Source organism: Myotis myotis, unplaced genomic scaffold (assembly GCF_014108235.1).
Source record: "Myotis myotis isolate mMyoMyo1 unplaced genomic scaffold, mMyoMyo1.p scaffold_m19_p_3, whole genome shotgun sequence".
In the NCBI taxonomy this organism is placed as follows: Eukaryota; Metazoa; Chordata; class Mammalia; order Chiroptera; family Vespertilionidae; genus Myotis; species Myotis myotis.
Window position 1 is genome coordinate 98672051 of NW_023416335.1, and position 22517 is coordinate 98694567.

The 22517-nt window shown below is 38.8% G+C and overlaps 1 protein-coding gene across 6 annotated transcripts in view; it reads left to right on the forward strand.

Moving 5' to 3' along the window:
* NBEA (neurobeachin) overlaps nt 1-22517 on the forward strand; it is a 1002985-nt gene that overhangs the window by 501004 nt on the left and 479464 nt on the right. For all 6 annotated transcript variants that reach the window (XM_036298874.1, XM_036298876.1, XM_036298877.1 and 3 more), the window contains 2 exons: nt 2960-3068; nt 18859-19025. In XM_036298874.1, the coding sequence (XP_036154767.1) occupies nt 2960-3068; nt 18859-19025 (276 nt within the window). The remainder of the gene's footprint in view (nt 1-2959; nt 3069-18858; nt 19026-22517) is intronic.

Sequence of the window (22517 nt, forward strand, 5' to 3'; positions counted from 1 at the left end):
TCAATGGGGGCTTTTTTTTTTTTTCAAATTCACATTACAAGTACTGTACCAGAGGGAGCAAAATGGATCTTACTAGCAAATAATTTTACTCAATTATTTGTTCTGGCCTGTCTAATATGAATAAAGCTGGTTCCTTGAAGGCATTTGTGGAAAACATTTATAGACTAATGTCTTAGGTCGCCACTGCCTGAGGTGATACATAACAGTTGGGGCAAATAATAGACTAACCAAAAAGCTTAGGAGGAACAGCTGGGAATGAGATGTACATGAGGGCTTTAAAAACTTACGGCATATTTTGGAAATCTAAAGGCCACGCTCACACTTAGGACTGTATTCATGCTCTGGAAAGAAGCACCTAAAGAAGGATCTAAAACCCTTACCTTCTGCTGACATGGAGACTATGTAAGCAGAGAGTGGATACTAAGGTAGAGTGGAAACCTGCCTAGCTGAGTGTTAAAGGGCTGTCCAAATACAAACACAAAGCCCCTTAGGAAAGTCTGGAAGATATTTTTGTATTGGTGAATGGTTTTCCACATGGATATTGAAGTTTCCCAGAATGACTGTGAATCAGTTAAAAGGTGCTGTCTTTGCATGAAAATAAAACAACATACATTAGTTGATATATAATGCATAAGTGTCACAGATAGGAAAACAGACTTTCAAGTAATTTTAGCAATTTCTCTGGTGTTTCTGAGGAAAGACTCTTCCCTTCCTCATCCCCTTCTCTGCTACCCATGCCTCTTTGCTTTGTCAATCCACTGTTTTGCTCCTGGGTATAATACTACTAACCAGCCAAATCCTGAGCCTCTCTACCTTCCTGCTTTCTTCTGTTAATCTATTTAATTTTTGTAATTTTCACTAATTTGCATATATTTGATTTTTTCCCTGGCTTTCTTCAGCCTTCAGACACTAAGCAAAGACTTTGAACTGATTACCAACATCTCACATCTTTCTCTTTTGAAACCTTAGTTATATAAAATATAGGCCAATGATTTCATCAAAATTAATTTTTAGAGTTTCTTACAGTCTTTGTTTAACTTCTTATTTTTCCAGCTCCCTCAGTGATTAAGATCAAGACTATCAATATGATTGTTTGCCCGGAACATGATTTGTAGAGGAATGGGCGTTTTTTCCCCCCCTAAGTATTGTTGTTTTGAACAGATTACCCTAGCCTTGGGTTCTTTGAATAACTTATGTTTTTGTTAACTTTACTGTAAACTAGACAATATTTCTATTAGAATGTGCCTCTGTCCCTTTCAAGTGATATGAGAGATTACCTTTACATGTTTCTAAGTGCTATCTCCATGATCCTGCTGCTATGCAAGATTTTAGTGGTGCCTCTGTCATACTGCCAGGAAGTTCTGCTAGTCCAGAGTGACAGAGTCACCCAAATCTCATCATGGAGTAATGAACTCTATATCAGACCAGACATGGGTTTTGGGAAGATTTCTAATGAGAATTATCTTCAGTTTAGTGCTGCTCAGAATTTAAATTAGAAGATGTCACATAGATACTAAATTTGTGAAAAAATAATAAAATTTAATACTATGTTATTCAACCTTACTACCTGAAAAAGCAGAAATAAATTCAGTAGAGTCAGACTCACTTCAAAGACATACATAGCTTTGAAAAATTAGCCCCAGCCAGGTGGCTCAGTTGGTTGGAGCATCTTTCTGTGCACCAAAAAGAAGGTTGCAAGTTCAATTCCCAGTCAGGGAACATACCTACGGTTTCAGGTTGGATCCCCACAATCGATCTCTCTCTCTCTCTCTCTCTCTCTCTCTCTCTCTCTCTCTCTCTCTCTTCCTCCCTCTCTCTCCCTCTCCTGCTCCCTCTCCCTCTTCTTCTCTCTAAAAATAAATTTAAAAATATCCTTAGTAAGGATTAAAAATTATATTTAAGTCATAGTTTAGGAATATCAGGATACATAAGTATTATATTTTGCTTGTACATATTTATCAGTGAAGACAAGTTTGCCATGGATAGACAGAATGTAGTGAATAATAAATGCAGAATTATATGAGTTGGTATTTGGTAAATACAAAAGTTAAGACAAACTTAAAGCTATCCTATTCTGATTGAAATTTATGACAACTTGGGCAAGAAAAAAAAAGGGATGATTCATTTCAATAATGAGCAGTGAAAATAATGAATGGTGATTTTGAAAATAGCATTCTTGTTTAAAGTTTATGTGGAGCAAAACTAGATAATGGATATGAGTATGAGAACTAATTTTTAAAAAATGTAAGTAAAGAAAATGAAATTACTTTATCAGTTTGCCCTCTCAAAAAAACAAACAAACAAAAAAATCAAAAAACAAGAACACAGTATATTCTTCCACTTATTTATATCTTCCTCTCTTTTTCAATGTCCTGTAGTTTTCTGAGTGCAGGTGTTTTGCCTCCTAGGTTAAGTTTATTCCTAAGTATCTTAAATTTTTATTGTTGCAATGGGACTGTTTTGGTTTGTTGTTGTTTCTCTTTCTGAGAGTTTATTATTGGTGTATAAAAATGCCATTGATTTCTAGGTGTTAATTTTTTATCCTGCTACATTGCCAAATTTATTTATTAAATCTAGTATTAGTTTTTTGGTGGAGTCTTTAGGGTTTTCTATGTACAATATCATGTCATTGGCGAATAATGACAGTTTTACTTCCTCCTTTCATATTTGGATGTCTTTTACTCTTTATTTTATTGCATAAAGTAACTTTATTAAATTCACCAGATAATTTGTTCACAGACACACTATTTAACAGAAGCATTGCTGTAACAGTTTTATGGCATATTTTTATATTTCAGATGTCATTGAATTATAATTTCAACTATATTAATTTTATAATGTAGCTTTATCTGAAATGTATGAATAATTAATGCTTATAATACTGAAGATTGATTATTGAAAAAGTTGGATTAACCACAACTATTAAGAATAATAACTTCAAAGGTACTTTTCTTTTTAGATTACTATGCCATGCTATGAAGGACCACATAGTTCGTGTTGCAAATGAAGCTGAGTTTATTTTGAACAGACAGAGAGCTGAGGATGTACATAAACATGCTGAGTTTGAGGTAAGGTTTTTGGAGCAGACTAAATTTTGCTTTTCTATTATCAGTTAGTGATTGCCAATAGTAACCTTACATTAAGAAGTGTGTTTTGAAGAGAAAATTTCACTGAAGGCTTTTGAGTTCTTTAGTAAATGTCAAACTCAGAACACTAGTTTATTTCACCTCATTTACAACATGAAGAGATCCCTCCAGCCCTGTTACTAACCACTCAGTAGACTGATGTTATTCTAACTTATCCGTAAAGGTAAATAAAAATTTTTAATGCAATTGCTTTCATAGTTTTTAAGCGAGCAAAGTTTACTTACCATTAGATACAAGTATAATAAGAGGTTATATAAAGAAACTGAGTTTTACCAAACATTCAATAATTTATTATTATGTGTCCATCTTTAGAGTGTTCACAGAGCATTTTAGTTCATATTTTATTTTTATAATTGATATTTTATTGACAATTGAAGTTTTGCTGTTGTGTGATATATATATAGATCTATATGTATGTATGGAAATATAATAGTTTAAAAATCCTCATAAGTACTTTGAGTAAAGATAAATTAACTATCATTTCTATTTGTTATGTAAACGCTAAAGGATGTTGAAGTAATATATATTCCATAGAAATAATTTTTAATTTAAAATATTATTTCTATATTTATAACATGTCAATAATTATTCACCAATATTTATATTGCCTCAATTCAACAAGTATTTTTATTTTAGTGTTTTAAATATAACATTTACTTCCGTTAATGCAATTAACGGAACAAAAATGACTTCAGAAATATTTAGGGGACCTGGTGTTTGCCTTACATTGGACTGTCAGTGGCCTTGAAAATAATATATAACTTCACCAGTGTATTCCTCTGATGCCATATGTGAACAATTGCTGTATGGCTTGAAGTTGTAGCCCAACATTTCAGTTTTGATGAGGTTTTTATCTCAGTAAGCCAGCTCTCTCAGTCATGCAAGTTGATATACTAGGTCTGGTGATCTCTGACCTGGCCAGCTGAAAACCATGAGACAGAGAAATAGTTGTTGGCACTTTACTGGTAATACCAATAACCTATGTGTCATTTGTCAGATGAAAAAGCATACACTTGTCATATGCGGTTGCATAAAACTTATTTCAAAAAAATACCAAATATTTTAAACTTTGATTAAAGTACATTAACAATTGCTTGTCAAAGTGAAGGTTTGTATTACCTGAACAATAACTAACATTTGGGTATTCATCAGAATATCATGCTGTAATTCTGGGTAACAGTATAGTTATATTCTATTATTGAAGAATATCTTTAGGTATAAAATATGTCAGAACTCTAAACAAAAGAAGAATATTGAATTAATTTTTGACTTCTGTTAGTAAATAAGATTTAGAATATTAACTGAATTCCATGCAGGATCAGTTTTGACTCACTTATACTGGTATAGGGTAGGGGCAAAAGTAGATTTACAGTTGTGAGTGCATAAAACAGAGTTTATTCTTGTGTTATTATTTATTAACTACAGGCCCGGTGCATGAATTCATGCACCAGTGGGCCTGATCTGCAGGATCAGGCCGAAACCAGCTCTCCGACATCCCCCGAGGGGTCCCGAATTGCGAGAGGGCTAGGCGAAGGGACCCCACTGGTGTACAATCAGGGCTTGGTAGGGACACAGGAGCTTGGCTAGACAGGAAGGGATCATCGGAGGGCTCCAGGGAATGTCCAGCCCATCTTGCTCAGTCCCGATTGGCCAGACCCCATCAGCAAGCTAACCTACTGGTTAGAGCATCTGCCTCCTGGTGGTCAGTGCATATCATAGCGACTGGTCAACTGGTCGACTATCTGCCCCCTGTTAGTCAGTGCATGTCATAGCGACTGGTCGACCAGTCGACTGTCTGCCTGTTGGTGGTCAGTACACGTCATAGCGAGCATTTGAATGGCCTTAACATATCATTAGCATATTTCACTTTGCTTCAACAGACGACTAGACACTTAGCATATTAGGCATTTATTATATAGGAATAGAGGCCCGGTGCACGAAATTTGGCAGCCCTGTGCAGTCCGCACTGGTCCGAGGAGCAGCAGCCACATGCAGCCTGCACCTGTCCGACAAGCAGTAGCTGGGTGAGCAGTCTGCCCCCATTCGAGGAGCAGAAGCCGCACGTGAAGCTCGCTCCTGCCCGAGGAGCAGCAGCCGTGCAAGCAGCCCATCCCCCATCCAAGGACCAGCAGCCATGCGAGCAGACTGCCCCCGTATGAGGAGCAGCAGCCACACGTGCATTTCAATCCCACCCAAGGAGCAGCAGCCGCTCAATCAGCTTGCCCCTGTCCAAGGAGCAGCAGCTGCATGAGCAGACCAACCACATCCAAGGAGCGGCAGCCCTGCGCAGCCCGCTCTGGTCCAAGGAGAAGCAGCCACATGCAGCCTGCACTTGTCTGACGAGCAGCAGCTGGGTGAGCAGCCCACGCCCGTCCGAGGAGCTGTAGCTGCACGTGCAGTTCACTCCCACCCGAGAAGCAGCAGCCACACAAGCAGCCTGTCGCCCATCCGAGGAACAGCAGCTGTTCGAGTAGCCTGCACCCGTACGAGGAGCAGTAGCCCTATAAGCAACCTGCCCCTGTCCAAGAAGCGGCAGCCTCACGAGCAGCCCGCTCCATGAGGAACAGCAACAGCATGCAGCCAGCCTCGATCCAAGGAGCAGCAGCTGTGCTCAGCCCGCCCGCATCTGAGGAGCAGCAACGTTGTGATCAGCCCACCTCTGTCCAAGGAACAGCAGCTGTGAGAGCAGCCTCCGCAACCAGCCAGAGATGACACCACTGCTGCGAACAGCATCCACCAGAGGATCTACTGCCAACTGAGGAGCAGCCCCTGCATGACTCAACATCTAGATCAGTTGGTGAGACCCAAAATGTGTACACAAATCCCCAAAGGAAAGAAAAGGAAAAATAACCAGAAAAGCAGTTAAGTGAAACAGAGGCATGCAATATATCAGAAAAAGAATTCAGAATAAGGGTCATATACTTCATAAACTTGATGGAGAAAAAAATCAACAACTTATGTAAGAATCAAGAAGAAACAGATGAAAAAAATCAACAACTTATATAAGAATCAAGAAAAAATGGATGAAAAAATCAATAACTTAGGTAAGAATCAAGAAGAAATGAAGAGTGATATAGCTGCAATAAAAAAACACCATGGAAAGTTTCAACAGTAGACTAGGAGAAGCGGAGGACCGAATTACCGAATTAGAAGACAGGGAAGCAAAACACACCCAAACTGAACTGCAATTGAAGAAAAAATTAAAAGACAGGAGGAGAGCCTAAGGAACCTATGGGACAGCATGATATGAAGCAACATACTTATAATAGGGGTGCCAGAATAATAGGAAGAGGAACAAGGGTTAGAAAACCTATTTAAAGAAATAATGTCAGAAAACTACCCTGAGGTGGGGAAGAAAAAAAGTCACACAAGCACAGAGAGTCCCAAATAATGTGAACCCGAAAAGACCTATACCAAGACACATCATAATTATCATGGCAAAAGTTCAGGACAAAGAGAGAATCTTAAAGGCTGCAAGAGAGAAACAGAAAGTTACCTACAAAGGATCCCCCATCAGATTATCAAATGATTTCTCAACAGAAACACATCAGGCCAGAAAAGCATGGAAGGGAATTTACAAAGTGATGCAAAGCAAAGGACTGATTCCAAGAATATTCTATCCAGCAAGGCTGTCATTCAAAATTGAAGGGGAAATAAAAAGCTTCACAGACAAAAAAAGACTAAGGGAGTTTATCACCACCAAGCCAGCAATGCAAGAAATGCTAAAGGGACTGGTGTAAAAAAGAAGAAATAAAAAGCTAAGAAAGAAAACAGGCACAAAAAATAGAAATGGCTACAAACAAGTACCTTTCAATAATAACTTTAAACGTAAATGGACTAAATGGTCCAATCAAAAGACATCAAGTGGCTGAATAGATAAAAAAAACATGACCCATACATTTGCTGTCTACAAGATACCCACCTCAGAAGAAGGGGCTCACACAGACTGAAAGTGAAGGGATGGAAAAATATCTTTCAGGCAAATGGAAAGGAAAAAAAGCTGGGGTAGCAATACTTATATCAGACAAAATAGACCTCAAAGTGAAGGCCATAGCAAGAGATAAGGAAGGCCACAGCAAGAGATAAGGAAGGCCACTTCATAATACTAAAGGGATCAATACAACAAGAGGATATAACCCTGATAAACATATATGCACCCAATGCAGGAGCACCCAAACACATAAAAAGGAAAAAACTCCTGGAAGATATCAAGGGAGAGATTGACAACAATATAATCATATTAGGGGACTTTAATACACCACTGACATCACTGGATAAATCCTCTAGACATGTGGTCGGCAAACTGTGGCTTGCGAGCCACATGTGGCTTTTTGGCCCCTTGAGTGTGGCTCTTCCACAAAATTCCATATGTGGGCGCACATGCAGTACGATTGAAAATTCATAGCCCATGCACAGTCTTTTTGGCCTGGGCGAGTCTATTTTGAAGAAGTACTGTTGATATTTGGCTTTGTTGACGAATGAGTTTGCTGATTTTTTTGTCTATAGCAGTGGTTGGCAAAGAAATAGCAATCCTAAATGACTCACTAGATCAAATAGACTTAATTGACATCTTCAGAACATTTCACCTCAAAGACACAGAATATACGTTCTTCTCATGTGCACGTGGGACATTTTAAAAAATAGACCACATATTGGTTCACAAGCAAAGTCTTCCTAAATTCAAGAAGATTGAAATCATATCAAGCATTTTCTCAGATGACAATGGCATAATATTAGAAATAAACTACAATAAAAACCATCCAAAAAACTCACACACTTGGAAGCTGAAAAGCATGCTATAAAACAGTGGTTCTCAACCTGTGTGTCGCGCCCCCTTTGAGGGTCGAATGACTCTTTCACAGGGGTCACCTAAGACCATCAGAAAACACATATAGTTACATATTGTTTTTGTGATTAATCACTATGCTTTAATTATGTTCAATTTGTAACAATGAAAATACATCCTGCATATCAGATATTTACATTACGATTCATAACAGTAGCAAAATTACAGTTATGAAGTAGCAATGAAAATAATTTTATGGGGGATTAAAACTGGTGGCAGAGTAGGAGGATGCTGCATGGTCATGCTCCCAGGAACAAGCTAGAATTACAACTGAAATACGAGAAGGCTTCCTGAATAATCAAAGGAAAACTTACAGGAGAGAACCCTGACACACAAGGACCGAAGTTGGAGCCGGCATAGAGACTAGTAGGAGGGGCAGAGACGTGACCGACCAAGGGAAACTGAATTCCCAGAGGGATATCTCAGCCAGTGGTGGAGGAGGGGGGGAGGTGCCACTGTGAATTCTGGGATCTAATCCCGGAGCTGGGCTCCCCAGCAGAGAGCACCAAACTGAGGAAGGTATCCACATAACATCGAGCTGTGAAAAGCAGTGGGGTGCTGTCTGCCAGGGAGTGACAGCTGAAAGTTCAGGCACCCTCTTAAAGGGCCAAGGCACAAACATTCCCAGTGGACTCACCCACCCTGTGCTCTGGCAGAGGGAGGGTGAAGTGGACTGGAGTTGTGAGAGCAGAAGCCAGCACTGAGAATTCGGGGGACAGAGCTCAGAAGGCAGACACCCCAAGTCTCCTCGGCTCAGTCATTCCCTCAAACATCCACAGAGACATCTGCCTTGCCTGTGGGGATAGACATCAGCCTTCCCTGGGGGAATAGACATCTGCCTTGCTTGGGGGGAAGACAGTTGACACACCCTATTGGAAAACACCTTGCCCAGAGGACCCTTAAGAGATTAAAAGTAACAATTCCAGGAGAAACCAAGATGGCGGCATAGGTAAACACTGGAGTTTGCTGCCTTGAACAACCACTTCAAAAATACAACTAAAAGACGGAAGAGACATCATCCAGAACCACAGGAAGGCTAGCTGAGTGGAAATTCTACAACTAGAAGGAAAGAGAAAAGCATACCGAGACTCAGAGGAGGTGCAGTGCGGAAGTAAAATACTAAGGTACAGAGGCGCACATGGAGTGGGCTGGCGGCTGAGGGTGCGGTTGTCTTTTTCAATCAGGAGGGAGTCTCAGGCTCTGAGCGACAGTTCCGGGTGAGTCTCTAGGGACCCAGACTCATACAGGGGAAGCCAGACTGTCTGGCATTGGTCGGAACTCGAGGGCAGCTTTCTCTCTGAGGGGCTTGCAGCGATTACCGGGACACTGAGAAGCAGAGCCTCTGAGGGCTGTACTGAGAGCAGCCATAAATGCTAGCCCCGCCCTGTTGATCCCGTGGGACCCACCCCGCCCAAGCCAGGCAGGGAGGCTTTTGCTGGATAGCCTCAGGCAAAGGCTAGATTAGCACCTCCCTAGAGATCCTGGAGCCAGGAAGCCCAGAGGTCAGAGTGGGACCATCCACTTTGCACTTTGCAGCTCCGTGGAACCATAAAGGACACACTCAGGGGGCAGATTCAGTGAGCACCAAAGCCCCATTGAAGCAAGTCTTGCCCCAGAGGGGTGTCTCCAGCACAGAAGTTCTCCCACTGCAGACACAGCTGATTCTCACAGCCAGTTGGCCTGGAGGCCAATTCCTCCCAGTGATACCTACAACAATCAAGGCTTAACTACAACAAGACTGTGCACAAAGACCAGAAGGGGCTGCACCAAGAGTGTCCTCCTCAGGTAATTGGGGAGGCTGAACCACTGGGCCCTAGAGGACACTTAGCACAGAAAACCACTGTATCAACACAGGGAAGCATAAAAAATGTGGAGACAAAGAAAAAGGACACAAATGACAGAAATGGAGGAAAGCAAATGACTGCATATAGAGTTCAAAACCACACATTTAAGGTGTTTCAAGAATTTTCTAGAAACTGCCGATAAACTTAATGAGATCTACAAGAAATCTAATGAGATCCTCGAGGTTATGATAAAGGACCAACTAGAAATTAAGCATACACTGACTGAAATAAAGGATATTATGCAGACGCCCAAAAGCAGACTAGAGGATTGCAAGAATCAAGTCAACAATTTGAAATATGAAGAAGCAAAAAACACCCAACCAGAAAAGCAAAATGAAAAAAGAATCCAAAAATACGAAGATAGCATAAGGAGCCTCTGGGACAGCTTCAAGCATACAAACATCCGAATTATAGGGGTGCCAGAGGAAGAAAGAGAGCAAGATATTGAAAACCTATTTGAAGAAATAATGACTGAAAACTTCCACTACCTGGTGAAAGAAATAGACTTACAATCCCAGGAAGCGCAGAGAACCCCAAACAAAAGGAATCCAAAGAGGACTACACCAAGACACATCATAATTAAAATGCCAAGAGCAAAAGACAAAGAGAGAATCTTAAAAGCAGCAAGAGAAAGACAATCAGTTACCTACAAGGGAGTACCCATACAATTGTCAGCTGACTTCTCAACAGAAACTTTGCAGGCCAGAAGGGAGTTGCAAGAAATATTCAAAGTGATTAATGCCAAGAACCTACAACCAAGATTACTTTATCCAGCAAAGCTATCATTCAGAATTGAAGGTCAGATAAAGAGCTTCACAGATAAGAAAAAGCTAAAGGAGTTCATCACCACCAAACCAGTATTATATGAAATGCTGAAAGGTATCCTTTAAGAAGAGGAAGAAGAAGAAAAAGGTAAAGATACAAATTTTGAACAACAAATACACATCTATCAACAAGTGAATCTGAAAATCAAGTGAATAATCTGATTAACAGAATGAACTGGTGTTTATAATAGAATCAGGGGCATAGAAAGGGAGTGGACTGACTATTCTTAGGGGGGAAAGGGGTGTGGGGGATGCGGGAAGAGACTGGACAAAAATTGTGCACCTATGGATGAGGACAGTGGGTGGGGAGTGAGGGAGGAGGGTGGTGGGAACTGGGTAGAGGGGAGTTATGGGGGGGAAAAAGAGGAACAAATATAATAATCTGAACAATAAAGTTTTAATTAATAAAAATAAAATAAAATACACTGGACACCTGGGCCTAGAGGCCCAATCCACCTCTGACTCGGGAGAAGTCAGGAATTGCCCAGGACTCTGAAGGGGCCATGATGGCAACATATCTGGAACCTCAGCCTGGCCAAAGGCAGGCCCTCCCAGTCCCCCAGAGAAAGGGGAGCCCACTCTCTCGGGCCTGCAGAATTTGGGTTCTGCCCGCCAGCTGCAGTGACGCTGCCCTTCCTCTCTTTGCTCAACCCTCCCCTCCCCTTGGCTCAGGACACCCGGGACTTATTTAAACTCTGTTGCAGTGCAATAAACCCGGCCAGGTGCCCCCACTGAAAAAAAAAAATTTAAAAATTTAAAAATAAAATAAATAAAAGTAACAATTCAAAGGAGTAGCAGCTGTGTGTTAAGCCTCCCCCCACCAGCCAGAGGAGCCACAACAACTGTGAACAGTACCCACCAGAAGAGCTGCTACCAACTGAGGAGCAGCTGCTACCACAACCACCCTAGGAGCAACCGCAGTCTGAGGAGCCACTTCCACCCAGGAGCAGCCCCTGAATGACTCAACATCTAGATATGTCGGTGAGATCAAACATGGGTAGATAAAGCATCCCCCAAAGGAAAGAAAAGGAGGACGTGCCAGAAAAGCAGCTAAGTGATACAGAGGCATGCAACATGACTGAAAAAAGAACTCAGATGAAGGGTCCTAGAGTGCATAAACCAGATGGAGGAAAAAATCAACAACTTATGCAAGAAGCAAGAAGAAACAGATGAAAAAAATAAATAAATTATGTAAGAACCAAGAAGAAATGAAGAGTGATATAGCTGCAATAAAAAACACCATGGCAAGTTTCAACAGTAGACTAGGAGAAGCAGAGGACCGAATAACCTAACTAGAAGACAGGGAAACAAAACACACGTAAACTGAACAGCAATTGGAGGAAAAATTTAAATACAGGAGGAGGGCCTAATGGAGCTATGAGACAACATGAAACGAAACAACATACTCATAATAGGGGTGCCAGAACAACAGAAAGAGGAACAAGTGTTAGAAAACCTATTTGAAGAAATAATATCAGAAAATGTCCCTGAGGGGGGGGAAGTAAAAGGTCACACAAGCACAGAGAGTCCCAAATAATGTGAACCCGAAAAGACCCACACCAAGACACATCATAATTACCATGGCAAATGTTCAGGACAAAGAGAGAATCTTAAAGGCTGCAAGAAAGAAACAGAAAGTTACATACAAGGGATCTCCCATTAGATTATCAAAGGATTTCTCAACAGAAACACATCAGGCCAGAAAAGCATGGAAAGGAATTTACAAAGTGATGCAAAGCAAAGGACTGATTCCAAGAATACTCTATCCAGCAAGGCTGTCATTCAAAATTGAAGGGGAAATAAAAAGCTTCACAGACAAAAAAAGACTAAGGGAGTTTATCACCACCAAGCCAGCAATGCAAGAAATGCTAAAGGGACTGGTGTAAAAAAGAAGAAATAAAAAGCTAAGAAAGAAAACAGGCACAAAAAATAGAAATGGCTACAAACAAGTACCTTTCAATAATAACTTTAAACGTAAATGGACTAAATGGTCCAATCAAAAGACATCGAGTGGCTGAATGGATAAAAAAAACATGACCCATACATTTGCTGTCTACAAGATACCCACCTCAGAAGAAGGGACTCACACAGACTGAAAGTGAAGGGATGGAAAAATATCTTTCAGGCAAATGGAAAGGAAAAAAAGCTGGGGTAGCAATACTTATATCCGACAAAATAGACCTCAAAGTGAAGGCCATAACAAGAGAAAGGGAAGGCCACTTCATAATAGTAAAGGGATCAATACAACAAGAGTACATATCCCTAATAAACATATATGCACCCAATGCAGGAGCACCCAAATACATACAACGAAAAACACTCCTGGGAGATATCAAGGGAGAAATTGACAACAATACAATCATATTAGGGGACTTTAATACACCACTGACATCACTGGATAAATCCTCTAGACAAATAATTGGCAAAGAAACAGCAATCCTAATTGACTCACTAGATCAGATTGACTTAATTGACATCTTCAAAACATTTCACTGCAAAGCCATGGAATATACGTTCTTCTCAAGGGCTCCTGGGACATTTTCAAAAATAGACCACATATTGGGTCACAAGCAAAGTCTCCCCAAATTCAAGAAGATTGAAATCATACCCAGTATCTTCTCAGGCCACGAAGGCATAATATTAGAAATAAACTACAATAAAAACAACCCAAAATACTCAAACACTTGGAAGCTGAATAGCATGTTATTAAATATTGAATGGGTTACCAATGAGATCAAAGAAGAAATTAAAAAGATCCTGGAAACTAATGACAATGAAAACACAACAATCCAAAATCTATGGGACGCAATGAAAGCAATCCTGAGAGGGAAGTTTATAGCTCTACAGGCCTATCTCCAAAAAAAAAAAAAAAAAAAAAAAAAAAAAAAAAAAAAAAATGGTAGTAAATCATCTAATTCTACATCTCAAAGAATTAGAAAGAGAACAACAAGAAAAGCCCAGAGTGAGCAGAAGGAAGGAGATAATAAAGATCAGAGCAGAAATAAATGACATAGAGACCAAAAAAAAAACAATACATAAGATCAATGAAACCAAGAGCTGGTTCTTTGAAAGGATAAACAAGATTGATGAACCTCTAGCCAGGCTCACCAAGAAGCAAAGAGAGAGGACCCAAATAAACAAAATCAGAAATGAAAAAAGTGAAGTAACAACAGACCCTACAGAAATACAAATGATTGTTAAACAATACTATGGACAACTCTACTCCAAAAAACTAGACAACCTGGAGGAAATGGACATATTGCTAGAAAAATACAACATTCCAAATCTCAATCAGGAAGAATCTAAAAATCTCAATAGGTCAATAACTATGGAAGAAATTGAAGCAGTCATCAAAAATCTTCCAGCAAACAAAAGCCCATGACCAGATGGCTTCACAGGGAAGTTTTACCAAACATTCAAGGAAGAACTAAAACCTATCCTCCTCAGACTACTACAAAAAATTCAAGAGGTAGGAACACTTCCAAGCTCATTCTATGAAGCCAGCATCACCCTAATACCAAAACCAGGTAAAGACAACACAATGAAAGAGAATTACAGGCCAATATCCCTCATGAACATAGATGCCAAAATCCTCAACAAAATCTTAGTAAATCGGATCCAGCAGTACATCAGAAAGATCATACACCATGACCAAGTAGGATTTATCCCAGGATTTATGCAAGGATGGTACAATATCCGCAAATCAATAAAGGTGATACATCACATAAACAAATTGAAAGGAAAAAACCACATAATCATATTAATTGATGCAGAAAAAGCATTTGACAAAATCCAACACCCATTTCTGATAAAAACTCTCAGCAAGGTGGGACTAGAAGGACCATACCTCAACATAATAAAAGCCATATATGACAAACCAACAGCCAACAACATATTCAATGGACAAAAACTAACACCATTTCCCCTAAGAACAGGAACAAGACAGTGATGTCCACTCTCACCACTCCTGTTTCACATAGTACTGGAATGATTAGCCATTGCAATTAGACAAGAAGAAGAAATAAAAGGCATCCAAATTGGAAGAGAAGAAGTAAAACTGTCGTTATTTACAGATGACATGCTATTATAAAGAAAAAACCATAAAGACTCTATCAAAAAACTATTAGACTTAATAAATGAATTTGGCAATGTAGCAGGGTATAATATTAACGCCTAAAAATGTATGGCATTTCTATACACCAATAGTGAACTTACAGAAAGAGAGACTAAAAAAATAATCCCATTTACCATCGCACCAATAAGATTAAGATACCTAGGAACAATCTTAACTAAGGAGGTAAAAGACTTCTACTCAGAAAACTACAGGACATTGAAAAAAGAGATAGAGGAAGACAGAAACAGATGGAGGAACATACGATGTTCTTGGATTGGTAGAATCAACAATATTAAAATGTCCATACTACCCAAAGCAATCTATAGATTCAGTGCAATCCCCATTGAATTACCAACGGCATATTTCACAGGTCTAGAACGAACTCTCCAAAAATTCATCTGGATTAAAAAAAGACCCCAAATAGCTGCAGCAATCCTGAGAAAGAACAAAGTAGGTGGGAACTCAATACCAGATATCAAGCTGTATTAAAAAGCCAATGTTCTCAAACTGCCTGGTACTGGCACTGGAACAGACATATAGATCAATGGAATATAACACAGAGCCCAGAAATCAACCGCAACCAATATGCTCAATTAATATTTGACAAACGAGGCATGAACATACAATGGAATCAAGATAGTCTCTTCAATAAATGGTGTTGGGAAAATTGGACAGATACATGCAAAAAAATTAAACTAGACCACCAACTTACACCATACACAAAAATAAACTCAAAATTGATAAAGGACTTAAATGTACGACGAGAAACCATAAAAATTCTAGAAGAATCCAAAGGCAACAAAATCTCAGACATATGCTGAAGCAATTTCTTCACCGATACAGATACTAGGGCATTGGAAACTAAAGAGAAAATAAACAAATGGGACTACATCAAAATAGAAAGCTTTTGCACAGCAAAGGAAACCATCAACAAAACAACAAGAAAGCCCAGTGCATGGGAGAACATATTTGCCCATGTTATCTCCAACATTTACAGGGAACTCATACAACTTAACAAACGGAAGATAAACAACCCAATCAAAAAAAAAATGGGCAACGGACCTAAATAGGTACTTTTCGAAAGAGGACAGAAGAAAGGCAAAAAGACATAGAAAACATGTTCAAAGTCACTAATCATCGGAGAGATGCAAATCAAAACCACAATGCAGTACCATCTCACACCTGTCAGAATGGCTACCATCAGCAAATAAACAAAGGACAAGTGCTGGCGAGGATGTAGAGAAAAAGGAACCCTGTGCACTGCTGGTGGGAGTGCAGACTGGTGCAGCCACTGTGGAGAACAGTATGGAGTTTCCTCAAAAAACTAAAAATGGGACTCCCATTTGACCCAGTGATCCCACCTCTAGGTATATATCCCAAGAAACTAGAAACACCAATTAGAAAGGATATATGCACCCTTATGATCATAGCAGCACAATTCACCATAGCTAAGATTTGGAAACCGCCTAATTGCCCATCAGTAGATAACTGGATTAAAAAACTGTGGTACATCTACACAATGGAACACTACGCTGCAGTAAAAAAGAAGGAATTCTAACCATTTGCAACAGCATGGGTGGAACTGGAGAGCATCATGCTAAGTGAAATAAGCCAGTCAGAGAAAGATAAATATCACATGATCTCACTCATTTATGGAATATAATGAACAACTTAAACTGATGAACAAAAACAGATCCAGAGACATAGAAGCATCAATCAGACCATCAAACCTCAGAGGGAAGGTAGGGGAGGGTGGGGGGGAGGGGGAGAGATCAACCAAAGGACTTATATGCAAGCATATAGGCCTAACCAATGGACACAGACAACAGCGGGGTGAGGGCATGAGTGGGGGGTATGGGAGATAATGTGGGGATAAAGACACATATGTAATAACTTAATAAAAAATATTTAAAAAAATAGTACATAACATGATCCTTCTGAGGCAATAGTACCATTTTCCCCATCTTATTGGAAAAACTGAAGCAGAGAGAAGTTAAGTAATTGGCTTTGTCACAGAGTTTATAAGTGTCAGAATCAGGGCCAACTGCAAAATGTGCTAGCTAGCCAGAGTTCATGTATGTCATTGCTGCATCATCCTGTTTTTTCAGTATTTGAGTAGCCTTGCCAGGTTTTAATTTTTAAATCTAAGAGACTGTTCCCAATATATAGGGTAGGATCCCTAGGCCTGGCCAGCGATCAGGGCCATCTTTGAGGCGGCCGGCGGGTGGGGCAATTAGGGGGGCCCCTGCTGGCACCTGCCTTGGCTAGTGGTCTGGCGCCACCTTCTGGCCGGCTCCACCCCCTGATTGCCACCCCTGATCGCTGCCACCAGTCACCTCCCTCTCAGGGGGCAGATGCTCAAAGCAGGAGCTGCCCCCTGCGTTGAGCGTCTGCCTCCCAGTGGTGGGTGCGCATCATAGCAACTAGTCGTTCTGCTGGTCCTTCTGCTATTCCATTTATTTGCATATTAGGCTTTTATTATGTAGGATTATTGTATTAAATGTTTTCACATGACAAATATTAATTTGCATATATCTCTGTAAAATATCTTGCTTTTCTTAAAATAGAAGATATTTTACAGGGATATATGCAAATTAATATTTGTCATGTGAAAACATTTAAATTGGAATTTTATGAAGCCAGATATTAGTTACTAGCTTTAACACATAGCTACTCAAAATCCTTTTAAGCTAAGTGCAGTGCTTTTCAACCTTTTTTTGCACTATTGCGCCCTAAGAAATCTTTTTATACAATTTTTATCCTAATTATTTCCCAATGATATTTTATTACCTTCATTATGCTGCATATCTATTTCTGTACTGTGCTTTATATATTAAATATTTTATTACCTTCATTATGCTGCATATCTGTGCTTTATATATTAAAATAGTAAGGTTTTTTTTCACATTCACCCAACACGAGTTTTCACCCCTTTGGGGATAAGAGTACTTTATTGAGGCTGATGGCAAAAAGTGCTAAGAAGTTATGAAGAAGGATATGAAGACTCAGTGATTTTTAGATTATGTATACATAAAATACTGATTTAAACTTAATTTTGAGAGTCTTACCCTTGTTACTTAATGACTGTACATTGCTTATTAACCCAAATGTTTAATTTGTGTGTGTTTTTTAGTTAAAGCTACTTTAGTAAATGCATTGATGTGTGTGTGTTGTATTTTTAGTTAAAGCTATATTAGTAAATGCATTGATGTGTGTGTTGTTGTTGTTGTTGTTGTATGTTCACCAGTTATTTTTAAATTACAAAAGATATTTTAAAAGTCATGACATTTTACTGGGACTTTTTGAGGAATTTCTGTCTTCCATATAAGCCTCTAATTAAGAGAAAAAGTATATTTAATGTGAGATGAATGTTTCATGGTTAAGTTTTTCTTAGTTAACCACTGCAATTGGTAAGGAAGAAAATGAAATTTTAATTGTATTCTCCTATGAACTAATGAAATATTAACCTCATTATGAGGCAGATCATTGTACTAATTGGTGATTCCCTGTACAAAAAGATGAATTAGAATATGAATGAATTCTTCTTAATTTGTTATAATGACTTGTGATAATAGTTTATGACAATAGATAGAGGACGAGATATGTTCAAGTACCTTCCATGACACAGCTTTTTCCATAGTAATGATGAATGTGAACTAGTTATATGCATTTATTTAGATGTATATAGTTTTCCTTTCTTATATGACTCATTACATTACATACTTAGTAATATCAAAATTTGTAGTCAATCCACTCTATACCAAACTTATTTAAAAAATCAAACATGCTTAAAGAAATGATCATCTTGAACCTTTTGATACACAATGAGAATGATTAGCTATGTTATCAATACCAATGGCCATGAATACAGAGAGCTAACATTATCCAAATTATTTTACATACACATATGTATAAACACAAAGAACACATTTTTAAAAGTTTGAAAGGGGACTATATGTGTTCTTTAGAATAAAGTTTCAAAAGATTATATTATCTGAGTTTATTAGCATTTAACTTAAAATTAGATAGCATTCCTTACTAATGCACAGTTGAAGTCATACATTGTTTGCATTTCTTTACATAGTCGCAGTGTGCCCAGTATGCTGCTGATAGGAGAGAGGAAGAAAAGATGTGTGACCATCTCATTAGTGCTGCAAAACATCGAGATCACGTTACAGCAAATCAATTGAAACAGAAGATCCTTAACATTCTCACAAACAAGCATGGTGCTTGGGGAGCAGTTTCTCATAGGTGAGTTATAACAAATTACAAGAAAATAACTTGTAGATTAATTATGATAGAAGTAAAAATGACTGTAAATTTTTAAATGATTTAGAGATTATGATTGAAAGTATTAAAAATTACTATAATTTTTCATATCTTTAATAATGTCTCTACAATGGTTTAGAAAAAATCTAAACTTTTAAAAGTAGCTCCAATAGAAGTTATTTCTAATTTAGAATTATGTCTACATAATACAAAATTTGTTTAGGCAAGTATTTTAATCTCAAAGAATCAAACCTTTGTCCAGCCAGTGTGGCTCAGTGTTTGAGCGTCCACCCATGAACCAGAATCTCATGGTCAGATGCCGGGAGCCGGTCCATTTTTGCTGTTTCAAGGGACCTGGCATATATGGCATACTGTTCTTGATATGTTTGCTCACCTTCTTGGCACTATGTGTTTTAACCAAGGTCACCTCTCTGAGAAAGGTTGTTTCCCCAGGTAGGGATTTTCCCCTGAAGTTAGGGAGGGAATAAAACCTCTTAACTAAGTGCCAGGCGGGTAATTAATCACTTTAACTACGAACAATCATGCTTAAGCTACATAATCTTTACTCCCTGGAATGGAGATAAGAAACGCCCTAACCTTTGGAATAGAGATTGATAGGATTGGAATCAACTGGTATAAATACAGATGTAACAAGACAGAACTTAGAAGACAGAACCTACACAGAACCTAGAGACAGAAGAACTTCGCTGGAGAGAACATGGCAAAAGATCCTGGACAGAAACTGGCAACAGAACCTAGAGACAGAACCTAGCGAGAGAACATGGCAAAAGATCCTGGACTGAACCTGACTACAGAAATTGGCAAGAGAACCTGACTAGAACCTGGTGACTGAACCTGGCTGGAGAACCTGGACAGAACCTGGCTGGAGAACCTGGCTGGAGAACCTGGAGAACCTAGCAAGAGAACATGGACACAGAACCTGGCAGGAGATCCTAACCAGAACTTCGCTGGAGATCCTGACTAGAACTTGGCTAGAGATCCTGGCTAGGCTGCTGATCAACTGAACGCTGTCTCCATGTCATTCCTTCTTTGCCGACTCCGTCCACACCTTTGGGGACCCCTGGACCCGCTGGGGTTGGACTCCAGCAGTCAGATTCCTGGTCAGAGTACATGCCCAGGTTTTGGGCTTGATCCCCAGAAGGGGCATGCAGGGGATAGTGGTTCCATGATTCTCTCTCATCATTGATGTTTCTATCTCTCCCTCTCTCTTCCATTCTGAAATCAATAAAAATATTTTTTTAATAAAGAACCAAACCTTCCAATTTAGTAAATTTATATCACTCTTTATTTTTCTTATATACAACTAATAATATAAACATTTACTATAGACAAGAGATATATTCTTCTTAAATTTTTTTCTTACATGTTTTTTTATTTACTTGCTCTTAAAAAGGATTTCATCTCAAACTAGAGCATTTATGATTATAGTACAATTAAAACCAAAATTGGTTATTTATAAATTACAAATTAGGGGCATAACTTTCATCTTCTTCTGTATAATGAAGTTTTCTAGAAAACTAGGAGTGAAGTAGCTTATTTTTATTGTTAATGTTCTTCATTTGTATATCTTCATTTTATTTGATTCCATTATTTTTATTAAGTCTCTGCCTGGCAGATTTTAGGGTTTGGTTAATTTTGGACAGGACACTGATAAGAATAATTCTGGTAGAACTGATTCTGTTACATAGGGAAGAACATTTGAATATGACCAGGGTAGTATTTGACCAACTGTCCTTGTATTTCAAGTATAAGATAGATGTAAGATAACTTTCTTATTTTTTTAATGTAAATTAAAATTTAACCTAAGGTTTTAAAAATGTTCAACATCAATATTTGTTTGTTATAATAATAGCAACACAGTGACATCTAATATTTATCAAATATTTATTGTGTGCCAGCCCCCATACTAAGAACTTTACATGGATTATTTTTGTTTAACCTTCGGATATCTCTATAAAGGTTTATACTGAAATTTTCTCCATGTTTCAGTGAAGAAACTGAAGCATTCAGAGGTCAGATAAAAGTTCATAGTATCACACAGATTGTGTAAATAGAGACAGAGTGTGTCAGTCAGGCTTCTCCAGAGAAGCACAAAACAGACCCTTAGAATATATGTGAGACATAGGGAGAGAGATAGAGGCATAGGCACAGATATAGATTTATTTTAAAGGCTGGCTCATGATTGCCAGGGCTAGCCAGTTTGAAATCTGTAGGGCAGGCTGACAGGCCAGAAGCTCAGGCAGGATTTCTGTTACAGTCTTTTTAAAAAAAATAAATCTTTATTGTCCAGATTATTACAGTTGTTCCTCTTTTTCCCCCATAGCTCCCCTCCACCTGGTTCCCACCCTACCCTACCCTTACTCCCCCCCCCCCCCCGCACTGTCCTCATCCATAGGTGTATGATTTTAATCCAGTTCTTCCTGCACCCCCCTCACCCCCTCTCCCCTGAGAATTGTCAGTCCACTCCTTTTCTATGCTCCTTATATTCACCAGTTTATTCTGTTCATCATATTTTTTATTCACTTGATTTTTAGATTCACTAGTTGATAGATATGTATTTGTTGTCACTTTGTTGTTCATAATTTTTAACTTTACCTTTGTCTTCTTCTTCCTCTTCTTAAAGAATACCTTTCAGCATTTCATATAATACTGGTTTGGTGGTGATGAACTCCTTTAGCTTCTCTTATCTGTGAAGCTCTTTATCTGACCTTTAATTCTAAATGATAGCTTTGATGGGTAGAATAATGTTGGTTATAGGTTCTTGCTATTCATCACTGAATATTTCTTGCCACTCCCTTCTGGCCTACATAGTTTCTGTTGAGAAATCAGCTGACAGTCGTATGGGTACTCCATTGTAGGTAACTGACTGATTTTCTCTTTCGGCTTTTAAGATTCTCTCTTTGTCTTTTGCCCTTGGCATTTTAATTATGATGTGTCTTGGTGTGGTCCTCTTTGGATTCCTCTTGTTTAGGGTTCTCTGCGCTTCCTGGACTTGTCTTTTTCTTTCACCAGAAAGAAAGTTAAGGGAAGTTTTCTGTCATTATTTCTTCAAATAGGTTTTCAATATCTTGCTCTCTCTTCTTCTGGCACCCCCATAATTCGGATGTTGGTACGCTTGAAGTTGTCCCAGAGGCTCCTTACACTATCTTCATATTTTTGTATTCTTTTTTCTTTTTGCTTTTCGGGATGGGTGTTTTTTGCTTCTTCGTATTTAAAATCTTTGACTTGATTCATGGGATCCTCTAGGCTGCTGTTGGATCTCTGTATATTATTCTTTATTTCAGTCAGTGTATGCTTAATTTCTAATTGGTCCTTTTGCATATTTTTGAGGGTCTCACTATATTTCTCAGAGGTTTCTAGAAGATTCTTGACTAACCTTATAACTGTGGTTTTGAACTCTATATCCATTAGTTTCCTTTCCTCCATTTCTTTCATTTGTGACATGTTTCTTTG